We start from the raw sequence: 23834 nt of genomic DNA on the forward strand, positions 1-23834 counted from the left end.
GGGACTTGGCTGTCTTTGTTTTATGCAAATCTTATATGTAGGTGCTGTTGAAGGGAGTGCCTTGTCTGTGTAGCCAGCTGTGTCAGGGTCCTGTGTGTGTCTCTGGGATATGTGCTCAGCTTCATTATTGGTTGAACTTGTAAATGGGAAAGCAGCCACCTCATCCCTCAGCCTGGGCAGAAACCCTGGGTTCACCAGACTGGGCTCCAGCAGACAAGCAAGAGGGAGTCCTGGGCTGGAGAAGGCAGCTGCACTCATAACATCCTTTAACAGTACTAACAACTGGTAAAAAAGAAAATAGCATCAATAATTTTCAAATTATCATCTACTTAAAGAAAAGATGGAGTATAGGTAAAAAGCAGTATTCAGTTCCTCCCAAATATCACCTCCTCCTCACCATAATCTATAGCAACACTTCCTGTTCCCATACCCAGCTGATGGCTTACCCAAGCCCAAATGTCATGTTATGAAAAATATAGAAGCTGTTTTGGTTTTTTTTTAATAATTCTAATTTCTGAATATTTTGTCTAAAAGCCCACAACCATGAACTCAAGTACAGCGCTCACTGAGCTTGTCATCACGTCAGGCTCACAGAATGGTTGAGGTTAGAAGGGACCTCTGGAGGTCATCTGGTCCAACCTCCCTGCTCAAGCAGGGCCACCTAGAGCAGGATGCCCAGGACCATGTCCAAACAACTTTTGAATATCACCAAGGAGGGAGACTCCACAACCTCTCTGGACAGCCTGTTTCCAGTGCTCAGTCACCCTCACAGTAAAAAAAGTCTTTCCTGACATTCAGATAGAACCTCCTGTATTTCTGTTTGTGTCCATTGCCTCTGGTCCTGTCATTGGGCACTAATGAAAAGAGCCTGGCTCCATCTTCTTTGCACCCTCCTGTCCTGGGTTCAGCTGGGATAGAGTTAATTTTTACAGGAACCTGGGGAGGTGGGGGGCATAGCCGGGGCAGCTGACCTGAACTAGCCAAGGAGCTATTCCATACCATGTGACATCATGCTCAGTATATAAATGGGGAGTGGACCGGGGGGTGGTCTCTGTTTTTCGGTGGGGGAAGTGGCAGAGTGTCGGGTTCTGAGCAGTTGCACTGTGCATCACTCTTTTTGTATACTCTTTCATTAGTACCGTTGTTGTTGTTGTAATTTTATTTTTGTGTGTGTTGTCCCAGTAAACTGCCTTTATCTCAACCCTCGAGGTTCCAGGTTTTTTTCCTTTTCTCTCCTCTCTATCTCACCGGAGGGGGGCGGGAGGAGTGAGCGAGCGGCTGTGTGGTCCTTTGTTACCGGCTGGGCTGAAACCATGACACCTCCCTTCAGGTATTTATATACATTGATGAGATCCCCCTGTGGGCCTTCTCTTCTCTAGGCTAAACACCATCTTTGTGGCCCTTTGCTGGACTCTCTCCAAGAACTCTCTCTCTCTCATACTGGTGACCCCAGAACAGGACACAATACTCCAGGTGCAGCCTCACCAGTGCCGAGTAGAGGGAAAGGATCATCTCCCTCAACCTGCCAGCAATACTTTGTCTAATGCAGCCCCGGGATACCATTTGCCTTCTTTGCCCCAAGGGCACAGTGCTGGCTCATATTCAGCCTGGTGTCCACCAGGACCCCCAGGTCCTTTTCTGCAAAGCTGCTTTCCAGATGGGTGGCCACCAGCATATATTGGTGCATGGGGTTGTTCCTCCCCAGGTGCGGGACTTTGCCTTTCCCCTTGTTGAACTTCATGAGGTTCCTGTCAGCCCATTTCTCCAGCCTGTCCAGGTCCCTCTGGATGGCAGCATGACCCTGTGACAGACCAGCCACTCCTCCCAGTTTTGTGTCATCTGCAAACTTGCTGAGGGTACACTCTGCCCCATCATCCAGATCATTAATGAAGGTGTTGAACAGGATCAGACCCAGTATTGACCCCTGGGGTACACCACTAGTTACTGGCCTCCAACTGGACTTTGTGCCACTGATTACCATGCTCTGGGCCCAGTTGTTCAGCCAGTTTTCAACCCACCTCCCTATCTGCTCATGCAGCCCATACATCAACAGCTTCTCTGTGAGGATCTTATGGGAGACAGTGTCAAAGGCCTTCCTGAAGTCTAGGCAGACAATATCTACTGCTGTCCCCTCATCTACCAGGCCAGCCATTTAATTGTAGAAGTTTATCAAGTTGGTCAAGTGTGACTTCCCCTTAGTGAAGCCATGATGATTACTCCCGATGACTTCCTTGTCCTCCATGTGCCTGGAAGTGGTTCCTAGGTTTAGCTGCTCCATCACTTTCCCAGGGATCGAGACAAGGCTCACAAGCCTATAGTTCCTGGGATCCTCCTTCTAGCCCTTCTTGAAGACAGGAGTGACAACTACTTTCCTCCAGTCCTCAGGCACCTCTGCCAATCATAATGATCAATCAAAGATTATTGAGAGTGGCCTCACAATGACATCAGCCAGCTCCCTCAGCACTCATGGGTGCATCCCATCAGGACCCTGTCATGAATGAGTGGTTTGGGACACTTAAAGAATCACCGTCAAGAGTATTAACAAAAGTGATTTAATAGGAGTTTATAAAAACACAACTTCAAAGTTCAATGGCAAGGTTCACTCTATTACTTAATACATGGATGAAGCATACAAAGGAAAAATCAAGTTAGAATCAAACTAGAATGATTTGTACAGAGACCAAAGATGCAAAAGGGTAAGGGAGACCCTCCCATGGAGTCACGAGGTTCAGAGAAGACCCTCTTGCTTTCTAAACTCCTGATGGAGCTTATGCACGGCTGGATCCACTCCTAGTCCAAGACTTGGGCAATGGTTTATGTCTTCAGGGATTATATGTGTGTAGCAGCAGTCTAAGGTTCATTCACAGTTTAAAGTGAATCACAAGATTTAGCAGCACTTTATAAAATGTTAAATTAGTCAACAATTAAGTGATTCAATAGAATTTACTACAATCACAACAGTGACTTAATTATAGATTCAAAATGGCAATATTTATACTATACTTGCTATCAGATAACTAGGTCAATTCACATATGCATGCACGACAATATATTAGATAGATATAGATATATATATGTCGTGGTTTAACCCCAGCCAGCAACTAAGCACCACGCAGCCGCTCACTCACTCCCCCCCATCCAGTGGGATGGGGGAGAAAATCGGGAAAAAAGAAGTAAAACTCCTGGGTTGAGATAAGAACAGTTTAATAGAACAGAAAAGAAGAAACTAATAATGATAATGATAACACTAATAAAATGACAACAGCAGTAATAAAAGGATTGGAATGTACAAATGATGCACAGGGCAATTGCTCACCACCCACCAACCGACACCCAGCCAGTCCCCAAGCGGCGATTCCCTGCCCCCCCCCCCACTTCCCAGTTCCTATACTAGATGGGATGTCACATGGTATGGAATACACCATTGGCCAGTTTGGGTCAGGTGGCCTGGCTGTGTCCTGTGCCAACTTCTTGTGCCCTGGCTGGGCATGAGAAGCTGAAAAATCTTTGACTATAGTCTAAACACTACTGAGCAACAACTGAAAACATCAGTGTGTTATCCACATTCTTTGCATACTGAACTCAAAACATAGCACTGTACCAGCTACTAGGAAGACAGTTAACTCTATCCCAGCTGAAACCAGGACAGTATAACAAAGGTATACCTGTTAAAAATTCCCTTCAAGTTCAGGGAAATATTCACTTCAAATGTCTCAGCATTTCTCAATGGGCGAGGGTTAAGCCTCAAGGAGCAAAGGGTTTCAGCCCAGGTCCCATCGTCAGCTTTCAGCAATGGTCCTCTGAACTTCACCAGCTGGAGAGTTTCCGAGTTCTGAGAGGCGTCCCACTCAGAGGGAGATGCTGGTCGCAGCCTGCTGTGGTCCAGGAGAGCTCAAAGGGCCTCACTTTGGATCGCTGTTTATAGGTTCGTGAGATGATTGGCTTTGGTCAGTGTGTTGAGGATTTCTTGGCTGGGCGAGGGCATGTGAGCAATCCAGCCGTTAGCTGGGAACGAAGCATAAGCATACAAAGTGCTGAAGCAGACAAGGACGCTGTGTCCTTGTACGCTGGGAAAAGGAAGATAAGAGCCTGACAAACAACTCCTGGATGCCGAAGAATGAGATAAGTAACTGCTGGACACCTCATGAAGAAGCTTGCACAGCCAATAGAGGATAAGATAGCGTCACGTGAAACAGGGTATTGTACCAATTAGAGTATTGTATAAGGCGCGTGCACAAGCGCATAAGGTATATAACTGTGCTAAAAGTTGTGGTAAATGGGCTTTACTTGATCACATTGGTCTGTGTGTGATGTCCCCTGTGGATCCTCCGCAACAGTCAGTGTATTTCCATTCTGGCCATAATTCTTGTCAGGTAATTCTGGTACCCTCCAAGGTGGGCCATGATTCAGGCAGCAGGAATTTCAGGTAGTTAGGGAGTGCCTAATCGTCCTAACTCACTGTACCGTAGCCAGGATAAGAAAGTACCAGATTGTCCCAACTCACTGCACAAGAACACAATGTTGGCTGGTCCTGACATAGCAACATGGGGGGGGGGGGGGGGGGGGGGGCTGCACCACCACAGACCCATGGACATATGTATGTCCAGTTTGCTTAAGTAGTCCCTGACCTGATCCTCTTCCACCAAGGGTACATCTTCCTTGCTTCACATTTTCCCCCTGGTCTCTGGGGCCTGGGATTCCTGAAGGCCAATTTTGCCAGTAAAGACTGAGGCAAAGGCAGCATTCAGTACTTCAGCCTTTTCCATGTCCTGTGTCACCAGGGCCCCTGCCCCATTCAGCAATGGGCCCACATTTTCCCCTCATCTTCCTTTTGTTGCCTATGTACTTATAGAAACCCTTCTATTTGTCTTTGACATTCCTGGCCAGATTCAGTTCCATTTGGGCTTTAGCTTTCCTAACTTCATCCCTGCATGCTCAGAGAATGTTTCTGTATTCCTCCCAGGTTACCCATCCTTGCTTCCACCCTATGTATGTTTCCTTTTTGTGTTTGGGTTTGGCCAGGAGCTCCTTGTTCATCCACACAGGCCTCCTGGCATTTTTGCCTGACTGCCTATTCATTGGAATGGAACGCTCTTGAGCTTGGAGGAGGTGATCCTTGAATATTAACCAGCTTTTGTGGGCCACTCTTCCCTCCAGGGCCTTATCCTACAGGACTCTTCCAAGCAGGTCCCTGAAGAGGCCAAAGTCTGCTCTCCTGAAGTCCAGGGCCGTAAGCCTGCTTTTCACCCTCCTCCCTGCCCTCAGGATCCTGAACTGCAACATCTCATGTTCACTGCAGCCAAGGCTGTCTTAGACCTTCACATCTCCAACAAGCCCCTCCTTGTTGGCAAGTATGAGGTCCAGCAGAGCACCTCTCCTCATTGGCTCCTCTGTCACTTGGGTCAGGAAGTTGTTGTCTATGCAGTCCAGGAACCTCCCCGGATTGCTTACGCCCTGTTGTGTTGTCCCTCCAGCAGATATCAGGGTGGTTGAAGACCCCCATAAGAATCAGGGCCTCTGAACATGCAGCTGCTCCTAGCTGTCTGTAGAGGGCCTGATCCACTTGTTCTTCCTAGTCAGGTGGCTTGTAGCAGACATTGACTAGAATGTCATCCTTATCTGTCTTCTCTTTATTCCTGACTCATTTAGGATCACTACAGGTGTTTTGTGTTTACATCACAGAAACTCTTCATTTGTTTGCTGGCATTGTGTACTCTCCATATAAGGAGTCTTATTTATCACTAGAATTTACCCCCCCCCCCAACAAAACTTGAAAAAGTGAACAATATCCTTCTCCTTTCCTTACCCCTCATTTCTCCACCTATATATGTGGGTGTGATTATTTTGCTCTGTGGAGGGAAACTTAACAGTAGTATGTCGAAAGAGATTCTTTTTTTCTCTAAGCATTATTTTTCCTATTAATTTTGTATTTAGAAATTCAGATTTTCTCAACAGAGGATGGGCATATTCCTGATTATTTAAGGCTATGATATGCATTTTTTATTCTTTAAACAAGTGTAGTATTTTTTAAATTTAATACAGGAAATACAGATACAGCGAGAAAGGCTTTTGGGGATTCCTCCATAATGGTGTCTTGTAGGTACTTCCTTGCTTACATGCAAATGCTGGAGGTGACCCCACTTAAGCCCTGTTTTTTTGATTTTGTGATCCCTTCCTGTCACATTACTCCAGGCCCTTTGCTTATCATCCCTGTCTGATGCTCCCTCACAGGGCTGCTGTTAACTCTCTCCTTCCCCCATCATTCCTAGTTTAAAGCCCTCCTTACCAGGTCAGCCATCCTACTGGCAAAGATACCTTTGCCCCGCTTAGCAAGGTGGATCCCACCTCTCCCAAGCAGATGCTGACCTGCAAACTGGGTCCCATGGTCATAGAAACCAAAACCCTGTTGCCAACACCAGTTCCAGAACCAATTGTTGACATGCGTTATCAGTGCCCTCCTCTTCACACCCTTTTCCCTCACCTGAAGGACTGAGAACACCATCTTGGCCCTCATGCCCTTAACTGCCACCTCCAGAGCTCTTGTAGTCATTTATGATATTCTCCATGTTGCCCTGGCAGTATCATTGGTGCCCACATGGAAGAACAGCAGGGGGTAGTAGTCAGAGGGCCAGACAAACTTGGGCAGTCCCTCCACAACATCCCAGATCCAGGCCCCCAGCCAGCAGCAAACCTCTCTTGTTGATAGGTCAGGTAGACAGATGGGTGCCTCTGTCCCCTGCAGCAGGGAGTCACCCACTACTATCACTCACTGCTTCTTCCTGTTGGTCTTGCCTGGTTTAGGGTAAGGTGGCCCAGATCCTTTGCTTGAAAGCACATCTGGCTTCTCCTCACCTTTGAGAGTAGTGAACCTATTTTGTAGCTGTAAGCCCTTAGGCGGGGCAGGAACCTTCCTCTTGGTGCCACAAGTCCCCAGCTTCCATTCTTCCCCTTTTCCAGAGGTTGCACTTACCTTAGTACTGGGGGTGGACACTGCCTGTATCTCTACTACAGTTGGGGTCTGGGGCTCTTCAAGCTGTTGTGTCTCAGAGAAGATCCCATCTATCTCCCTTTCATCTTCTCTGATGCTGTGCAGCCTGCTCACTTCCATAACTCCTCCACTTGGTAACACAGCTCCTCCAAGACAGCACACCTCCTGCAGGACAGAGGGCCATCTCTTCTGGCCTCAGAGAGAGGCCTCAGCCACTCCCTGAAACCTGGAAATCACAGGGCTGCATCCACTATCTGAATGTCTACCTGCATCAAAGCCTCTACCATAGCAGGGGCAGCTACTCTAAAACCTGCCAGGGAAACTGCCCCATGGTGTATCATCATCATAAGCAAAAACACTTAGGCTGGTTTAGAATTAAAAGGAGAACTCCTTCTTTGCAATTTTTATGTGTAAGCTACTGCGCTGGGCATGGCTTTCATAGAGACCTCTGCCTGGCACTTGCTAAGCAGGTACTTGACCCTCCCTAATCAGGGTGTAGCTGCAACAAAGGCTCCAGGTACCCTGGGTCAAGGGCAGCTGACCAAGCTTGTTAGAAGTTGCTAGAGCTTCCTCAGGTCCACACCCTTTTAGCTCCCCTTACCTTGTCCTTACCTGACAGCAGCAGGAAACCTCAAGTTTCTTAGAGGTTTCGTAGGAGTTCCCTAATGATCCTGTACCCTGCCCCCAGAAGACCTAGAAGCTCCCAAAGAAAAATGCAGAGATTCCTGCACAAGCTGCTATATCTGTTTTCTGCTTCCATTAACTGTGTCTCCCCTTCCTCCTTCTTTTCCCTGACTGCTGAGAGTGATGTCATATGGTATGGAATATCCCTTTGGTCAATTTGGGGTCAGCTGTCCCCTCCCAACTTCTTGTGTACCCTCAGCTTACTCACTGGCGGGGCAGAGTGAGAAATAGAAAAGGCCTTGACACTGTGCAAGCACTGTTCAGTAATAGCTAAAACATCAGTGTGTTATCAACACTGTTTCCATCACAAATCCAAAACATAGCACCATTCAAGCTACTATGAAGAAAATTAACTCCATCCCAGCCAAAACAAGAACAATCTCCACCTCTTATTCCATACCATTTACGTCATGCTCAGGACCCACACTATCCAATACATCCTCATTAACCATCCCTCCATTCCTACCCACAGACATCATTCCCTTAGTTTATGGGCCACCCATATAAAATGTCCATTGAGTTCATTTGTTCCAATGATTTAGACTCAATCTGTTATGGTGGTTGCTCAGGACAGGAGAGGCAGTGTGTTGTGTGGAATTATTGGCTCATCTCAGGTTAGATTAGTTCATGGAGGACTGTATCCTGTGAGGAGGACCCCACACTGGAGCAGGGGAACAGTATGAGGAGGAAGGAGCGGCAGAGATGAACTGTCACGAACTGACTGCAACCCCCATTTCCCATTCCACTGGGCCACACATGGGGCGGAGAGGAGGTAGAAGAGTTGGGAATGAAGGAGTGAAGTTGAGTCTAGGAAGAAAGAATGGGGGGGGGGGAAAGGTGGTTTTGGTTCTATTTTTAATTGGCAATAAATTAAATTAATCTTCCCCAAGTTTAGTGTGTTGTGCCTGTGATGGTAATTGATGAGCAAACTCCCTGTCCTTATCTTGACCCACAAGCTTTATCATCTTATTTTCTCCCTCTGCCCTGCTGAGGAGGGGGAGTGAGAGCGGCTTGGTGGGCACCTGGGGAAAATTAATTTAATTTATTGCCAATTAATTAATAGGGCAGGATGGCAAGAAACAAAGACAAAACCTAAAACACCTTCCTCCACCCCTTGCTCCCAGACTTGACTTTACTCTTCCATTCTCAACTCCTCTACCTCCCTCCTGTCCCAAATGGCACAGTGGAGATGGGGAATGGGGGGGTTGCAATCAGTACAGAACAGTTCCTCTCTGCTACTCCAACCTCCTCACACTTTTCTCCTGCTCCAGCATGGGTCCTCTCTATGGGCTACAGTTCCTGTCAGGAGAACCTGCTCCTGCATGGGCTCTTCACAGGCCGCAGATCCTTCAAGATATATCCACCTGCTCCAGCATGGGGCACCAGAGGCTGGTGTCGTGGTTTCAGCCCAGCCGGTAACAAAGGACCATGCAGCCGCTCGCTCACTCCTCTGCCCCACTCCGGTGGGATGGGGAGGAGACAGAGGAGAGAAAAGAAAAAGAAACTGGAACCTCGAGGGTTGAGATAAAGGCAGTTTACTGGGACAAACACAAAGAGATTACAACAACAACAATGGCACTAATGAAAAAGTATACAAAAAGAGTGATGCACAGTGCAACTAACTGCTCACCACCCGGGACCCGACGCTCTGCCACTTCCCCCACCGAAAACAGAGACTACCCCGCCCCCGGCCCGCTCTCCATTTATATATTGAGCATGATGACACATGGTATGGAATAGCTCCTTGGCAAGTTCAGGTCAGCTGCCCCGGCTATGCCCCCACCTCCAAGGTTCCTGTAAAAATTAACTCTATCCCAGCTGAACCCAGGACATTATCCACCCCTTATTCTATACCATCTACATCATGCCCAGATCTTACTTTTTTCTAATCAACCACTACTACTTTCCTTGTCTTATATATAAGTATATGGACTCCCCCCCCCGACCTCGCACACACACACACGGTGTTCCTTTAGCCTGTGGGCTATCCCTCTAATGTGTCCATCAATTTTGGGGCTCTGTCTGTTGTAACAGTTCTTCAGGATAAGAGAGAGATGGTGTGAGATGTTGGGTTGTTGTACGCTGCCTCTGGAACTTGTGGCTAGTACATTTGGTGCAACTCATGCCCTTGGTCTGCAGGTCGAAGATGTTGATCTTGAGGAAATTGCTGGGTGCCAGTTCAAGTTCTATCGCTGTTGTACTTGGCTCAGTTTCAGAAGTCCATCCTGTAGTCATTTGGATAATTCTCACAATAATACCCTTGATATGGCATATAGACACTATAGATACAATGGCATGCATTGGCAGGTTATTTAGCAGTTAAATATCATACAGCCCAATTCACTGGCTATTCTCTCCCAGAATCAAATATCCCTGAGGTACACATCGAACTTCCCCATCCTTCTGCATCACCCACCAGGTGTACCCAGGTCCTTGAGCAAAAACAACCCCTTGAATGGGTTTGCCTCTGCTTGAGGGAGGACTAACCCAGACTGTCTTTCCTAACATACTCCTCATGCGCACTACAGGGACTTTATCCCCTTCTACAGTATGTGGAACTCTTGGTTGGGCGGGGCCAGCCCGATTGGCGGATCCTCTAGTATTAACTAACCAGGTGGCTTTTGTTAAATGTGTATCCCAATGTTTGAAAGTTCCACCCCCCATCGCTCTCAATGTAGTTTTCAGCAGTCCATTGTATCGTTCAATTTTTCCGGAGGCTGGTGCGTGATAAGGGATGTGAAATACCCACTCAATGCCATGTTCTTTGGCCCAGGTGTCTACGAGGTTGTTTCGGAAGTGAGTCCCGTTGTTCGACTCGATTCTTTCTGGGGTGCCGTGTTGCCATAAAATTTTCTCTTCAAGGCCCAGGATAGTGTTCTGGGCAGTGGCATGGGACACAGGGTATGTTTCCAGCCATCCAGTGGTTGCTTCCACCACTGTAAGCACATGGCACTTGCCTTGGCATGTTCGTGGGAGTATCAATCTGCCAGGCGTCCCACTGTTTATATTTCAGCCATCGCCCTCCATGCGACAGGGGTTTTTGCCACTTGGCTTGCTTAATTGCAGCACATGTTTCACATTCATGGATGACCTGTGTGATAGTGTCCATGGTCAAGTCCACCCCTCGATCTCGAGCCCATCTATATGTTGCATCTCTTCCCTGATGGCCTGAGGTATCGTGGGCCCACTGAGCCATAAATAGCTCACCCCTACGTTGCCAGTCCAGGTCCACCTGAGACACTTCAATCTTGGCGGCCTGATCTGCCTGGTGGTTGTTTTGATGTTCTTCAGTGGCTCAACTCTTGGGTACATGAGCATCTACGTGACGTACTTTTACCACTAGCTTCTCTATCTGAACAGCGATATCTTGCCACAGTGCGGCAGCCCAGATGGATTTACCTCTGCGCTGCCAATTGCCCTTCTTCCATTGCTGTAGCCACCCCCACAGGGCATTTGCCACCATCCATGAGTCAGTATAGAGATAGAGCACTGGCCACTTTTCTCTTTCAGCAATGTCTAACGCTAGCTGGATGGCTTTCACCTCTGCAAACTGACTCGATTCGCCTTCTCCTTCAGCATTTCCTGCGACTAGACGTGTAGGACTCCATACAGCAGCCTTCCACCTCTGATGTTTTCCCACAATGTGACAGGACCCATCAGTGAACAGGGCATATTGCCTCTCATTTTCTGGCAGTTTATTATACAGCGGGGCCTCTTCAGCCCATGTCACCTCTTTCTCTGGCGACATTCCAAAATCTTTGCCTTCTGGCCAGTCCGTGATCACTTCTAACATTCCTGGGCGACTGGGGTTTCCTATGCGAGCTCGCTGTGTGATCATTGCAATCCACTTATTCCACGTGGCGTCAGTCGCGTGATGCGTAGAGGAAACTTTCGCTTTGAACATCCAGCCCACCACTGGCAGTCGGGGTGCTAAGAGGAGCTGTGTTTCAGTACCAACCACTTCTGAGGCAGCTCGAACTCCTTCATATGCTGCCAAGATCTCTTTTTCAGTTGGAGTATAGTGAGCCTCGGATCCTCGATATCCCCGACTCCAAAACCCCAGAGGTCTGCCTCGGGTCTCCCCAGGTGCTTTCTGCCAAAGGCTCCAGGTAGGGCCATTCTCCCCAGCTGCAGTGTAGAGCATATTTTTAATATCTTGTCCTGTCCGGACTGGCCCAAGAGCTACTGCATGAACAATCTCCTGCTTAATCTGTTCAAAAGCTTGTCGTTGCTCAGGCCCCCATTTAAAATCGTTCTTCTTCCGAGTTACTTGGTAGAGAGGGCTTACAATTTGACTGTAATTTGGAATATGCATTCTCCAAAAACCCACAAAACATAAGAAAGCCTGTGTTTCCTTTTTATTAGTCAGTGAGGACATAGCTGCTATTTTGTTGATCATCTCAGCAGGGATCTGACGATGTCCATCTTGCCATTTTACTCCTATGAACTGGATCTCCTGCGCAGGTCCCTTGACATTACTTTCTTTTATGGCAAAACCAGCCTTCAAAAGGATTTGGATTATTTTCTTCCCTTTCTCAAAAACTTCTTCTGCCGTTGTCCTGGTTTCAGCTGGGATAGAGTTAACTGTCTTCGTAGTAGCTGGTACAGTGCTATGTTTTGAGTTCAGTATGTGAAGAATGTTGATAACACTGATGTTTTCAGTTGTTGCTCAGTAGTGTTTAGTCTATAGTCAAGGATTTTTTAGCTTCCCATGCTCAGCCAGGGCACAAGAAGATGGCACAGGACACAGCCAGGGCACCTGACCCAAACTGGCCAATGGTGTATTCCATACCATGTGACATCCCATCTAGTTTAGGAACTAGGAAGTGGGGGGGGGGGGGCAGGGAATCGCTGCTCGGGGACTGGCTGGGTGTCGGTCGGTGGGTGGTGAGCAATTGCCCTGTGCATCATTTGTACATTCCAATCCTTTTATTACTACTGTTGTCATTTTATTAGTGTTATCATTATCATTATTAGTTTCTATCTTTCTGTTCTATTAAACTGTTCTTATCTCAACCCAGGAGTTTTACTTCTTTTTTCCCGATTCCCTCCCCCATCCCACTGGATGGGGGGGAGTGAGTGAGCGGCTGCGTGGTGCTTAGTTGCTGGCTGGGGTTAAACCACGACAGCCGTGTTGCCCCATACGATGATGTCATCAATATATTGCAGGTGCTCTGGATCTTCACTTTTTTCTATTGCAGCTGGATTAGTCCATGACAAATGGTGGGGCTGTGTTTCCACCCCTGGGGCAGTCGATTCCAGGTGTACTGGACGCCCCTCCAAGTGAAAGCGAATTGAGGCCTGCACTCCGCTGCCAAAGGAATGGAGAAAAATGCATTAGCAATGTCAATTGTGGCATACCACTTAGCTGCCTTTGATTCCAGTTCATATTGAAGCTCTAACATATCTGGTACAGCAGCGCTCAGCGGTGGCGTGACTTCATTCAGCCCACGATCATCTACTGTTAGTCTCCATTACCCATTAGATTTCTGCACGGGCCATATGGGACTATTAAAGGGTGAGTGAGTCTTGCTGATCACTCCTTGGCTCTCCAATTGGCAAATGAGCTTATGGATGGGGATCAGGGAGTCTCGGTTGGTGCGATATTGTCGCCGGTGCACCGTCGTGGTAGCCATTGGCACCTGTTGTTCTTCAACCTTCAGCAACCCCACAACCGAAGGGTCTTGGGAGAGACCCGGCAGGGTAGACAGCTGCTCAATCTCCTCCGTCTCCAAGGCAGCTATACCAAAGGCCCAACGGTACCCTTTTGGGTCCTTGAAATACCCCCTCCTGAGATAATCTATACCAAGGATGCACGGGGCCTCTGGGCCAGTCGCAATGGGGTGTTTATGCCACTCATTCCCAGTTAGACTCATTTCAGCTTCCAATACGGTTAGCTCTTGGGATCCCCCTGTCACACCAGAGATACAGATGGGTTCTGCCCCTTTATAACTAGATGGCATTAGGGTACATTGTGCACCAGTGTCCACTAGAGCCTTATATTCCTGGGGGTCTGATGTGCCAGGCCATCGAATCCACACTGTCCAGTAGACTCGGTTGTCCCTCTCCTCCACCTGGCTGGAGGCAGGGCCTCTCTAATCCTGGTTAGAATATCCGTTACTCACTTTTCGCACACGTGAATCAGAAGTCCCTTCAAGAGGATCAGAAATGAGATCAGCCCATCTACTGCGTCTGGGGGACTGCTCACGGGAAACTGGAGCAGCAGTTTTCCATGAAGAATTCTCTTTTCTGGTTGCTTTTTCTCGCACCTCCTGTACCCGTGCATCCAAGACTGAGGTAGGTTTTCCATCCCACTTCCTCATGTCCTCTCCATGGTCACGCAGGTAAAACCACAGGTTAGCCCGTCGTGTGTACTTTCTTTCTCCTCTCTCTTGGGCAGAGGAACGCTTACTCCCAATAACTGCGATGCGGGCCTGTACAGGTGAGGAGGAGGACAGATCCACTTTGAATTGCTGGAACTCTTGGGACAACTCCTCTACAGCTGAGACACAGGCCCAGAGGGAGGAAGAGAGACTTCCTTCGTATTGCCGGAGTTGGACAGCCAATTCATCCACCGTTTGTCCATAGCCTTCTCTCCAGGACATCACTGCCAACGAGTTGGCATAGGTTGGTGGTGCACTTCGTAGAAACTTCCGCCAGAGGTACTGGATACCTCTCTCCATGGTGGTCCACTTGCCTTGGTGACATGTAACTTCATCCCTGAAGGGGTATCTTTCCTATACACCTAACAGAAGTCGCCTCCAGAGGCTGAGGACTTGTGTTTTTCTCCCAATCGCCTTGTCGATGCCCCCTTCCCTAGACAGAGATCCCAACTGCTTAGCTTCCTTACACTCTAATTCCACACTACTAGCCCCACTATCCCAGCATCGGAGCAGCCAGGTAACAACGTGCTCACCTGGGTGGTGGCTAAAATGTTTTCGCATGTCACGCAACTCACTCATGGATAGGGATTGGGTAATTATTTCAGGTTCTGCCTCTTCCTTCTGTTCTCGTGATGACCCTGGTTCATCTTCATCTCTCACTAAGCGAACTGATTTCTTTGTGTGTTTCTTTTTCTGTACAGGGGCGACTGATACTGGCACAGGTTGGTTCTCTGGTTTAGCTGCAGTGTCTGTCACCGGGGTAGGGGTAGTCACGGTACCTGTTGTCGTGGTAGGGTCAGCCACGGTGCTTGTTGTCGGGGTAGGGCCAGCCACGGTGCATGTTGTCCTGTTTTCCATCTTTTCCCCCTTTTCCCCCTGAGGGTGCTGCATAATATCAAGCAGTGTTTGGTAGATACTGGCCAGGGCTCAGCACAGTGCAGCGAGTTGTACGTCTTTGGAATAGCCACAGCATTTGTCTTTCAAATATTCTACCACTTCATGAGGGTTCTGTAGTTGTTTGGGAGTGAACTTCCAAGCCATTGGAGGTGAGAAGTTCTCTAGATACCTGCCTATATCCTCCCACATGCCGTGCCACCCATGAATATCCACCTTTGGGGCAGATCTCTGAGTGGTCCTCTTAAAGAGCCTTTTTGTAGCCCTAAAGAAGACCTGAAACATATTCAGGAGGCATAGCACTAACAGCACACTGGCTTGCGCATCCCAAGGATATTCAAAATTCTCGAAAGCTGTTGTAATTAGTCGGAAGGAGAAAAGGGAGGCGAACAGACGGGGGGAAGCATCCCCCCCCCTAACTTCCCCATGGATGGCGTGTAATTACCAATAAAATCCGACAGAAGTTGCCCAAAGTATGGAAATGATATCACTGCCTCATACCAGCTTAACCTCATGACCAGTGATGTAATCATTTCACAAGTCGACATTGCCCAGTACAGCAAGATGATAATCCCAATCACTCTCCCAGAGATGAGATACGCAACTACAGGCAATACATAGAGCATATAAGAGCTTACAAAATGCCACCATGTAAACAAATGGAACAACATTGTGACTAACATCTATTTATCTAAGAAATGCGTTTGACAAATTTGTTTCAACACGCTCTGGCCAGATCTGTCGTTATCTCAACCCTTCTGCCCCACGTTGGGCGCCAAAAAAGGACTGTCGTGGTTTCAGCCCAGCCGGTAACAAAGGACCACGCAGCCACTCGCTCACTCCTCCGCCCCCCTCCGGTGGGATGGGGAGGAGACGGAGGAGAGAAAAGAAAAAGAAACTGGAACCTCGAGGGTTGAGATAAAGGCAGTTTACTGGGACAAACACAAAGAAATTACAACAACAACGGTACTAATGAAAAAGTATACAAAAAGAGTGATGCACAGTGCAACTGCTCACCACCCGGGACCCAACGCTCCGCCACTTCCCCCACTGAATACAGAGTCTACCCCCCGGCCCACTCTCCATTTATATACTGAGCATGATGTCACATGGTATGGAATAGCTCCTTGGCTAGTTCAGGTCAGCTGCCCTGGCTATGCCCCCACCTCCCAGGTTCCTATAAGAATTAACTCTATCCCAGCTGAACCCAGGACAATTGGTGACCCTGGAGTTATCCAGGTATCCAAGACTCTTTGCTATCTTTGGGTCAGAAATGTGCAGCTCAAGCTTGTGACCTCTGTACTCAGGATCCCCAGCATATCTGGATGAACAGAATGGCCAGGCCCAGAGGGTGATCAGCAGTGCAAAGTCTAGTTGGAGGACAGTGACTAGCAGTAAACCCCAGGGATCAATACTGGGTCCAGTCATCATCATCTGGAAAGCAGCTTTGCAGAAAAGGACCTGGGGGTCCTGGTGGACACCAGGTTGAATATGAGCTAGCACTGTGCCCTTGGGGCAAAGAAGGTGAATGGTATCCCTGGGCTGCATTATACAAAGTATTGCCAGCAGGTTGAGGGAGATGATCCTTTCCCCCTACTCAGCACTGGCGAGGTCGCACCTGGAATACAGTGTCCTGTTCTGGGGTCCCCAGTACAAGAGAGTTATAGAGCTCCTGGAGAGAGTCCAGGAAAGGGCCACAAAGATGATTAAGGGACTGGAGCATCTCTCCTATGAGGAAAGGCTGAGGGAACTGGGACTGTTTATCCTGGAGAAGAGAAGGCTCAGACAGCACAAGGCATTAGCTTTGAATATTTCTCTTGAAACTTTTGAAGTTTCTTAATGAACATCACCAAGGCATTATGTCAGAATATTCTTTCTTGTTTTAAAAAAGGGACAAATTGCATTTGGTTATTTTCTTTTTCATTTGTTTGTTGGCAGCTGCACACAAATGGTGCAAATTCAGTATGTAAAATGACTCTGGCACCTTCCATAAATTAGTTGTAATTTTCCACAGAGACAGTTCTAACGTATCAGTTGGCTTGCTTACTGAAATTAGCATTTCTCTCCCCATTAGTGCTATTACTTTTGCATAGATGGTAATGATATTAAGCTTATCTGCTTGAGCATATACATGTCTAATTCTCTGAGATGGGTAATATGTTCATTTGCAAATATTTCTGTACCATCTATCTTTGTTGAGAAGCTGTCTTTGATTAATAATATTGTATTTCAGTACAAGCTACAGAGAGGAGTGTTTATATCTAATAGGCAATAGCATTAATTTAAAGTTAGGGAGGGACATGTAATCAAATTGAATAACAGAGATTCTACATGCAAGGTGCCACTCTACCTCCACACCCTTTATGTACATTCAGTTTAGTTGCTGGCCAGGGTCAACCCACCACAGACATATAAAAAGCTTTAAGCAATAAATATGAAATTCAGTAGGACTTTTTCCTCCTAAAAACGCTATTAATTCATTTCCAGATTTTAAGACTCTCAAAAATTACTGCTTGACTTTAACACAAACCCAATACATATCTTCACATACAGAATTCAAGTAGCCCTTCCACAACTTAAAAAACTTAATGACAGCTAATGACTACTAGACAGGGCTACATGTCAAAAAAGAGAGACTTATAAAGCACCATAAGCCAAGAACAAACCGCACTGTGGGATCTGCAGCATGATTTAGAAGTCACTTTCAGCAACAGCAGTGCTACCACACACACAGACACCCCCCCACACACACATTGGCAAGATAGAGGCACAACACAATTTATCTGTTTTCTTCTCTATAGGTGTCTGAAAACACTCTTCTCAACACAAAACTGGAAGAGCAGAAAAGGCGGTGAGGCGGAAAAAAGGACAGATAAAAGAGGTAGCAGCAGCCTGCACATAGAGGAGGGAGTGTCTTACCCTGGCTGGCCAATGGGGATAACCTTTCATCTTGGCAAAGATCAAGTCTCCGGGTTTGAAATCTCGGCTCATGTTTTCACAGCGATGTGACGAGATGAATAAGGTCGGGGGAGGGATCTGCACCTTCTTTCCCCCCACCGAGGTGCTTCTAGCTGCTCAAGATCACGCTGCCAGAGATAAAAATACCGGGGGATAGGAAGAGGATGCCAACAGAGCACTCCACCGAGGGTAGCCCCCACCCCATGTCATTACCCTCCCCGCCCACCTTCTGGCTAGTAAAGGGATACTGAAACCAAGCTGCCAAATACATCTACACCTACACACACGCGCACATACCCTCTCCTAGCGCAGACACCACCCAACCTCATCTCTGATCTCCAGAGACCCCTCTCTGCCCATGCGCAGCACCCCCAACCTTGTCCCAACCTGCTTACATTCACACATGACTTCCCCCCTCTGCTCGTGTTCTCTCACTCCCCTTCCCCACACTATCAACACCAGACACATGCATATGATACGTGCTTTGTATAATATACATACATAAATACCATATATATATATACACACCCCTCCACTAAAGCTTCCCTGAGGCCAACAGTGCTCCTGCCGTACCATCTGCCCCCACCCCACACGTACGCACACACGCCAGAACGGGAAGAGGGGCGGAGGAACAAAATTTTGCTTGCCCTTCCCCCATAGCTTCAACTGTTGCAGTCTAGTCTCTACCACATTCATGTCCAATCCCACAGTTCACTTCAGCCTGTGGTAGAAAATACCACTATGTTCCCTCTCTCCCTCTAGAAAGCTTGTTGATACTAACTGGAGTGAAAAAAAAAAACCAACCACAAAACCAACCAAACAAAAAAACAGGAAAAAAAGAGAAAGAAAAAATAAGCAAGCCCTGCTGAAAGGAGCTTAATCCCTTCCCATGCAGGCGTGTAGAAGACTAAAGGGGAAAAGAAAGTGATATTGTCTTCCTGCGTTAGAGAAGGGAAAGAGACCCTAATTTGCGTTCTCCCCCTATAGAGCAGATGAAATAGTTCATTCCTTCTTTCGCGGCTGCTGCTTGGGGAGGGGGGGAGGAGGGGATGTGGTACCTGTCACAGTTGGGAATAGGGGAAAGAGAAGCACTTCCGTAGAGGAGGCAGTGGCAGCTGAGGGAAGAGACGGTCAACATGTACTGAATACTGCAATATTTGTCTAGTAACTTCACCATTCCAGACGGTGGTTGTGACGTACTGGCCTTGGCAAGTTTGACCTGCTTGTGCAGGCAATTATCTGGGAGGGAGCTGCCTCCGGACAGAAGCCCGCAGGCAGCTAGGCAGCTCCTGGCTACAACTGTGCAGAAACAGAGAGAAAAGTGCTGAAAAGCACTGATCCTGGGCTGCCGGGGGCGGGGGAAAGGTTTGTTCTGGCTGAGGTGGCTTCATCTTGGCTTCAGGAGTCTGTGTCATTTCTTCCCTTAGGTTCATAAAGCTGTGTTCCCTGTTTGGCACCTCTGAAGGGCAATGGTTATTGCTAGTGATAGTTCAGGTTAGCAATTCACCTCTACTTTGCAAGTACACTTTTGAGGCACTGAGGAAAAAAAGTAACAGATGGTTCTGGGGCTGTTTGTAAGAGCCATCCTCCTCAAAGCAGGGTATAATCAGAACACCAACATGAAACTGCATTGCAAGCTTTCCAAAGAACGAAAAGCAAGAGAGAGTCAAGGACCAACTGTAGTTAAGCAATTACTTTTCATCCAAACATTTTATTTTGGCTATGGCTCACATGCAGTATAGAATACCATTTTTTCAGAGCTGCGCATGACTAATTCTGCTAGTATTACATTCATTAACTTCAGTCTGGTAATTACAGAGTTTCATGACTTAGGTCTTCAACCCTTTTCATCAACTTTTTACTTGTGCATGCTTCAGGATGTACTTATGATATTTTTGTACCTTAGATCTTCAAGTGTGTGGCTAGAAAGTTACTCAAAAGGTTGCACATAGTTTTTCCAGAAATGTGGACTGCCAATGTTCGTTCCACTATCTCCCAAAAGTAAGATGTACTTGCTCAGGAACCACAGAGCATGACATTGTTACAGATCATCTGAAATACTGTTCTTTATAATCGGTGAGAGAGAAAACCAAAATATGTGTACTTTAAATATGTGGAGATAGACTTGAGATGTGATATTCAATCCTGACTCTGGAATTTCTCAAATCTTGTTGGTGCTTAGCTCCTGTGATCTTCTCATAATGATATTTAGCTAAAACTAATGGCATGGTCAAGTTTAGGCTTATTTTTGTGGATGCAGAAAAAAACTCCTATCCCTAGCACAAATACCAAGTTCCTAAAGGAAGCACAAGAGCTTATCAAAAAATGAAACATCGGTAACATATTTGACAGGGACAAAAAAAATCCTGTATTTTCCTCACCTCCTACACACAAATGCCTGACCATTTGGGACCCTATGGTGCTGTGTTTTGGATTTGCAATCAAAACAGTGTTGATAACACACCAGTGTTTTGGCTATTGCTGAACAGTGCTTTGCACAGTGTCAAGGCCTTCTATGTATCTCACTCTGCCCTCTCCAGCGAATAGGCTGGAGATGCACAAGAAGTTGGGAGGGGACACAGCTGGGACAACTGACCCAAATTTACCAAAGGGATATCCCATACCCTATGATGTCATGCTCAGCAATAAAAGCTCGGGGAAAGAAGGAGGAAGGGGAGACATTCATGGTTATGGTGTTTGTCTTCCCAAGTAACCATTACATGTGCTGAGACCCTGCTTTCCAGGAAGTGGCTGGACATCTGCCTGCTGATGGGAAGTAGTGAATGAATTCCTCTTTTTGCCTTGCTTGCATGTGCAGCTTTTGTTTCACCTATTAATCTGTCTTTATTTCAACCTGTGTGTCTTCTCACCTTCCTTCTGTTTTCCCCCTGTCCTGGGGGAGAGACTAGTGAGCGAGCAGTTGTGTGGGTGCTAGGTTATGGCTGGAGTCAACTTGTTGCCGAAAAACTCGGAATAAAGAACTTATCAACACCAATTTAGTGTAGATAAGCAGACACTTCTTTATTGACAGCCAGGTGCGCGGGCAAGTCCTCTCACGAACCACGCACACCTGAACACCAAAATCATACACCTTATATTGAACTTATTCATTCATATTCATTAGATTTCCAAGAAATGTTATGGATATTTATTAGATTTCTGGGAAGTTATTAGCATATGTTAATGTCCTTTACGCAAGCGCATTGAAGGTCTCTGGTGGTCTTCTAGAGTCCTCTGGTGGTCTTTCATAGTCTTCCTCACTTGTCCGCTTCTTGACCTTCCTTAGGTGATTCTGCACAGTTTGGCCCTTGGCAGGTAACTAACTGTTTCTTGGCAGATAACTACAAGTTGCTTCATAAAGAACTTATCAGTTTCCATTAATTTGAAATTCTGGCATCTTATACATTCTTCTAGGTTATAATATACTCCTACTATACCGAAATTATCTTAAATCTTAAGCTTGTTATCTAAGTTCTAAATGTTCCTACTAGATGATTTTGGCCAATTCCTCTGGCCTTGGTACAGGGTTATACAGAGGATTTCACAGCAGCTGTTGGTTGTTGGTTAAATGTGTAAAATGCAATAGGGATATATAATTCTATATTCCTATTAAAATTGAATATGATTAATTCTAACTAATAACAAATCAATAACAAATCAGTAACAAACTCAGCACAATTTCTGTTTAATCCTACAGTTACATTTGTCTTCCACATTGTTACCGAAATCTGGAACAAAACTCCTTAACAGCAATGAGAAGTTAAGAAGCAGGCACTCCTTTATTGCAGTGCTGTAGGGGTCAATTATATGGAACTTAGTGACTGGGCCTGAAAGTAGCTCATGGTCGCAAGAGCATTCCAGACACCTTTAGAAGGCCTTGAACAGAATAAACAAGAAGACAGAAAAAGAAAGATCCCAATTAGAAAAACACAGGTGTGCATTCCACGATAAAGGGAACTTGGCACAAACAACCTCAATTCAGCAGTTTATCTTGACCAATTAGACTGAGACAAGTTTCGCATGCTCTAGTTAATATAGCCAATTATGTCCTATGTTTATGCGCGTGTACAGAGTGAGTATAACCAACTATATCTTATGTTTATACGCATGTACAGTGTCGATATAACCAATCACATTTTATGCTTGTGCGCATGGACACCAAATGCTCGCATGCAGCAGCCAATCAAAGCTTCTTAGGAACTTAGAGAATTGTATAAGAATGATCAGCTAGGCTCAATAAACTGGTGACTTTGATCATCATATTGGTGTCCTGTTGTCCGTCCCCGCATGGAATTTCTCCACAGCGCTGGGCACACAAGGGATCGCTCCACCTATCGTGTGCACCTGGCTAGTCTAACTATGCAGGTTAAATACACACCTGTTATACATATTCACTAAATTTCTGGAAAATGTTATACATAATCATTAACTTTCTGATAAATCATTAGCATATGTAAATGTCTCTTCACGCAGGTGCAGTGAAGGTCTCTGGTGGTCTTCAGGAGCCCTCTGGTGGTCTTCCATAGTCTTCCTCACTTGTCCGCTTCTTGACCTCTCTTAGGTGATTCTGCGCAGTACAATTCTCACCATCATCTATATTAGTTTACATAAAAATGCATACTATGTCTATTCTTAAATATAACCTTTCTAATAATTGGTCCTTCAGGCACACCATCTTATTAATATTCTTATTTTAAAACAATTACTGGTTAATCTCACTTAAATCTACTGATTGGAATCCTCGATATTTAGATCAAGGTGGGAAGGGTAAGGGGTTTCCAAGCAGCAAATTGGTGTCCATAACGGTTGTTATAGACGCTCATGACAAATTGGAGGAGCCAATTTGTAATGAATAAAAAGATCGAATTTATTAGCAAGCGATAAGAGAGCAAAACAGCGCTGGGTGGCCGGGGAGACATTGCTCCGCCAAAAGCTTGCAACTTTAGGTTATAGTTACATTCCTTATATACATTTCATGCACCCCTTTCTTGCAAGTCTCTGCCTTGTCTTGCTTCTTCTTTCTTCATTCGTGTAGGTCTGTTACTAGGCAGATACGGTCGATCTTCTCAAGGATGAGTGTCTTTTGATGTAGAATGTCTTTTGATGTGGAGAAGTACAGTTTTGGTAGAGTTAATCCCCTTATCTGGTAAATTATAGCTGTTGTTGTTTTCCCTCCTTATCTAGTAAGTTATAGCTGTTGTTCTTTTCCCTCTTAAGCTAGTAAGTTATAGCCATTGCCCTCTTCCACGCAACATTTAAGCAAGCCTTGTTACTTACACAAGGTATCTGCTAAATCTCAATATGTCTCTTCCCCCTTCCCGATTTCATGAACAAAATTAACCCATTCATTACAACGGTTTCCTTAGTTTCTTAAAACAAATCACTACAAATGAACAAATCTTTGTCAAAGTTTCTGTGGTTAACTGATTTTAGACAATACTTGAATTCTTATGGTTACACATAGTACATTTTCTAAAGTTCCTAAGTTCCTATGACTACATTTCAAACTTAACACTCCCATACCTATGCTTCACAGTTTTCTACTTCTTAATCAAACCAAACTCTTTTATATAATCAAATTTTAATTTCTTTATCAAAATATTTGCCACAACATCTTATTTAAGAAGTTTATATTTTAAAGCGATGCTTTTGAAATCTCTTGAGGACATGGTCATTTTTTTAGTCTTTTGAAGCTGACTTGGAAAACTAATGTTTCTCAGGAATTAGAAGCCTTGCACTTTGTGCAAGCCTTAAGTGAAAATATTTTCTTTGAGGAAAGAACTGATTAAAGTATGGTTGCTTCCAGAAAATAGAAAGTATATTAAATACAATTTAAGAAGTAGAGAAAAAATATACTGAAGAAATTTGAGAGACTTGTATTTTGTTTGTAATCAGGTTCATTTATGCACTGTTAAGTAAACATAAAA

The 23834-nt window shown here is 45.9% G+C and overlaps 3 protein-coding genes across 7 annotated transcripts in view; 1 reads left to right on the forward strand and 2 right to left on the reverse strand.

Annotated features, from left to right (window-relative positions):
• The window catches only part of LOC126035578 (lens epithelium-derived growth factor-like), a gene marked incomplete at its 3' end in the record, with an annotated part of 129910 nt that extends 111427 nt beyond the window's left edge, over positions 1-18483 (reverse strand). Inside the window, 3 exon segments of the mRNA XM_049794220.1 lie at positions 17869-17993; positions 17996-18035; positions 18436-18483. Coding sequence (XP_049650177.1) covers positions 17869-17993; positions 17996-18035; positions 18436-18483 — 213 coding nt within the window.
• Positions 1-23834, reverse strand: part of LOC126035485 (uncharacterized) — a 349826-nt gene that overhangs the window by 311882 nt on the left and 14110 nt on the right. The window contains exon 1 of one of the 2 annotated variants that reach the window (XM_049794130.1): positions 15460-15502. The exons of the other annotated variant lie outside the window; for it this stretch is intronic. The gene's annotated coding sequence lies outside the window, so the exon portion shown is untranslated. Of the gene's footprint in view, positions 1-15459; positions 15503-23834 lie in introns of those variants that run through there. 2 annotated transcript variants of the gene reach the window in all.
• LOC126035481 (endogenous retrovirus group K member 5 Gag polyprotein-like) overlaps positions 1-23834 on the forward strand; it is a 432730-nt gene that overhangs the window by 55003 nt on the left and 353893 nt on the right. The window lies entirely within an intron of this gene.

The sequence above is a fragment of the Accipiter gentilis genome, chromosome W (assembly GCF_929443795.1).
Source record: "Accipiter gentilis chromosome W, bAccGen1.1, whole genome shotgun sequence".
In the NCBI taxonomy this organism is placed as follows: domain Eukaryota; kingdom Metazoa; phylum Chordata; class Aves; order Accipitriformes; family Accipitridae; genus Astur; species Astur gentilis.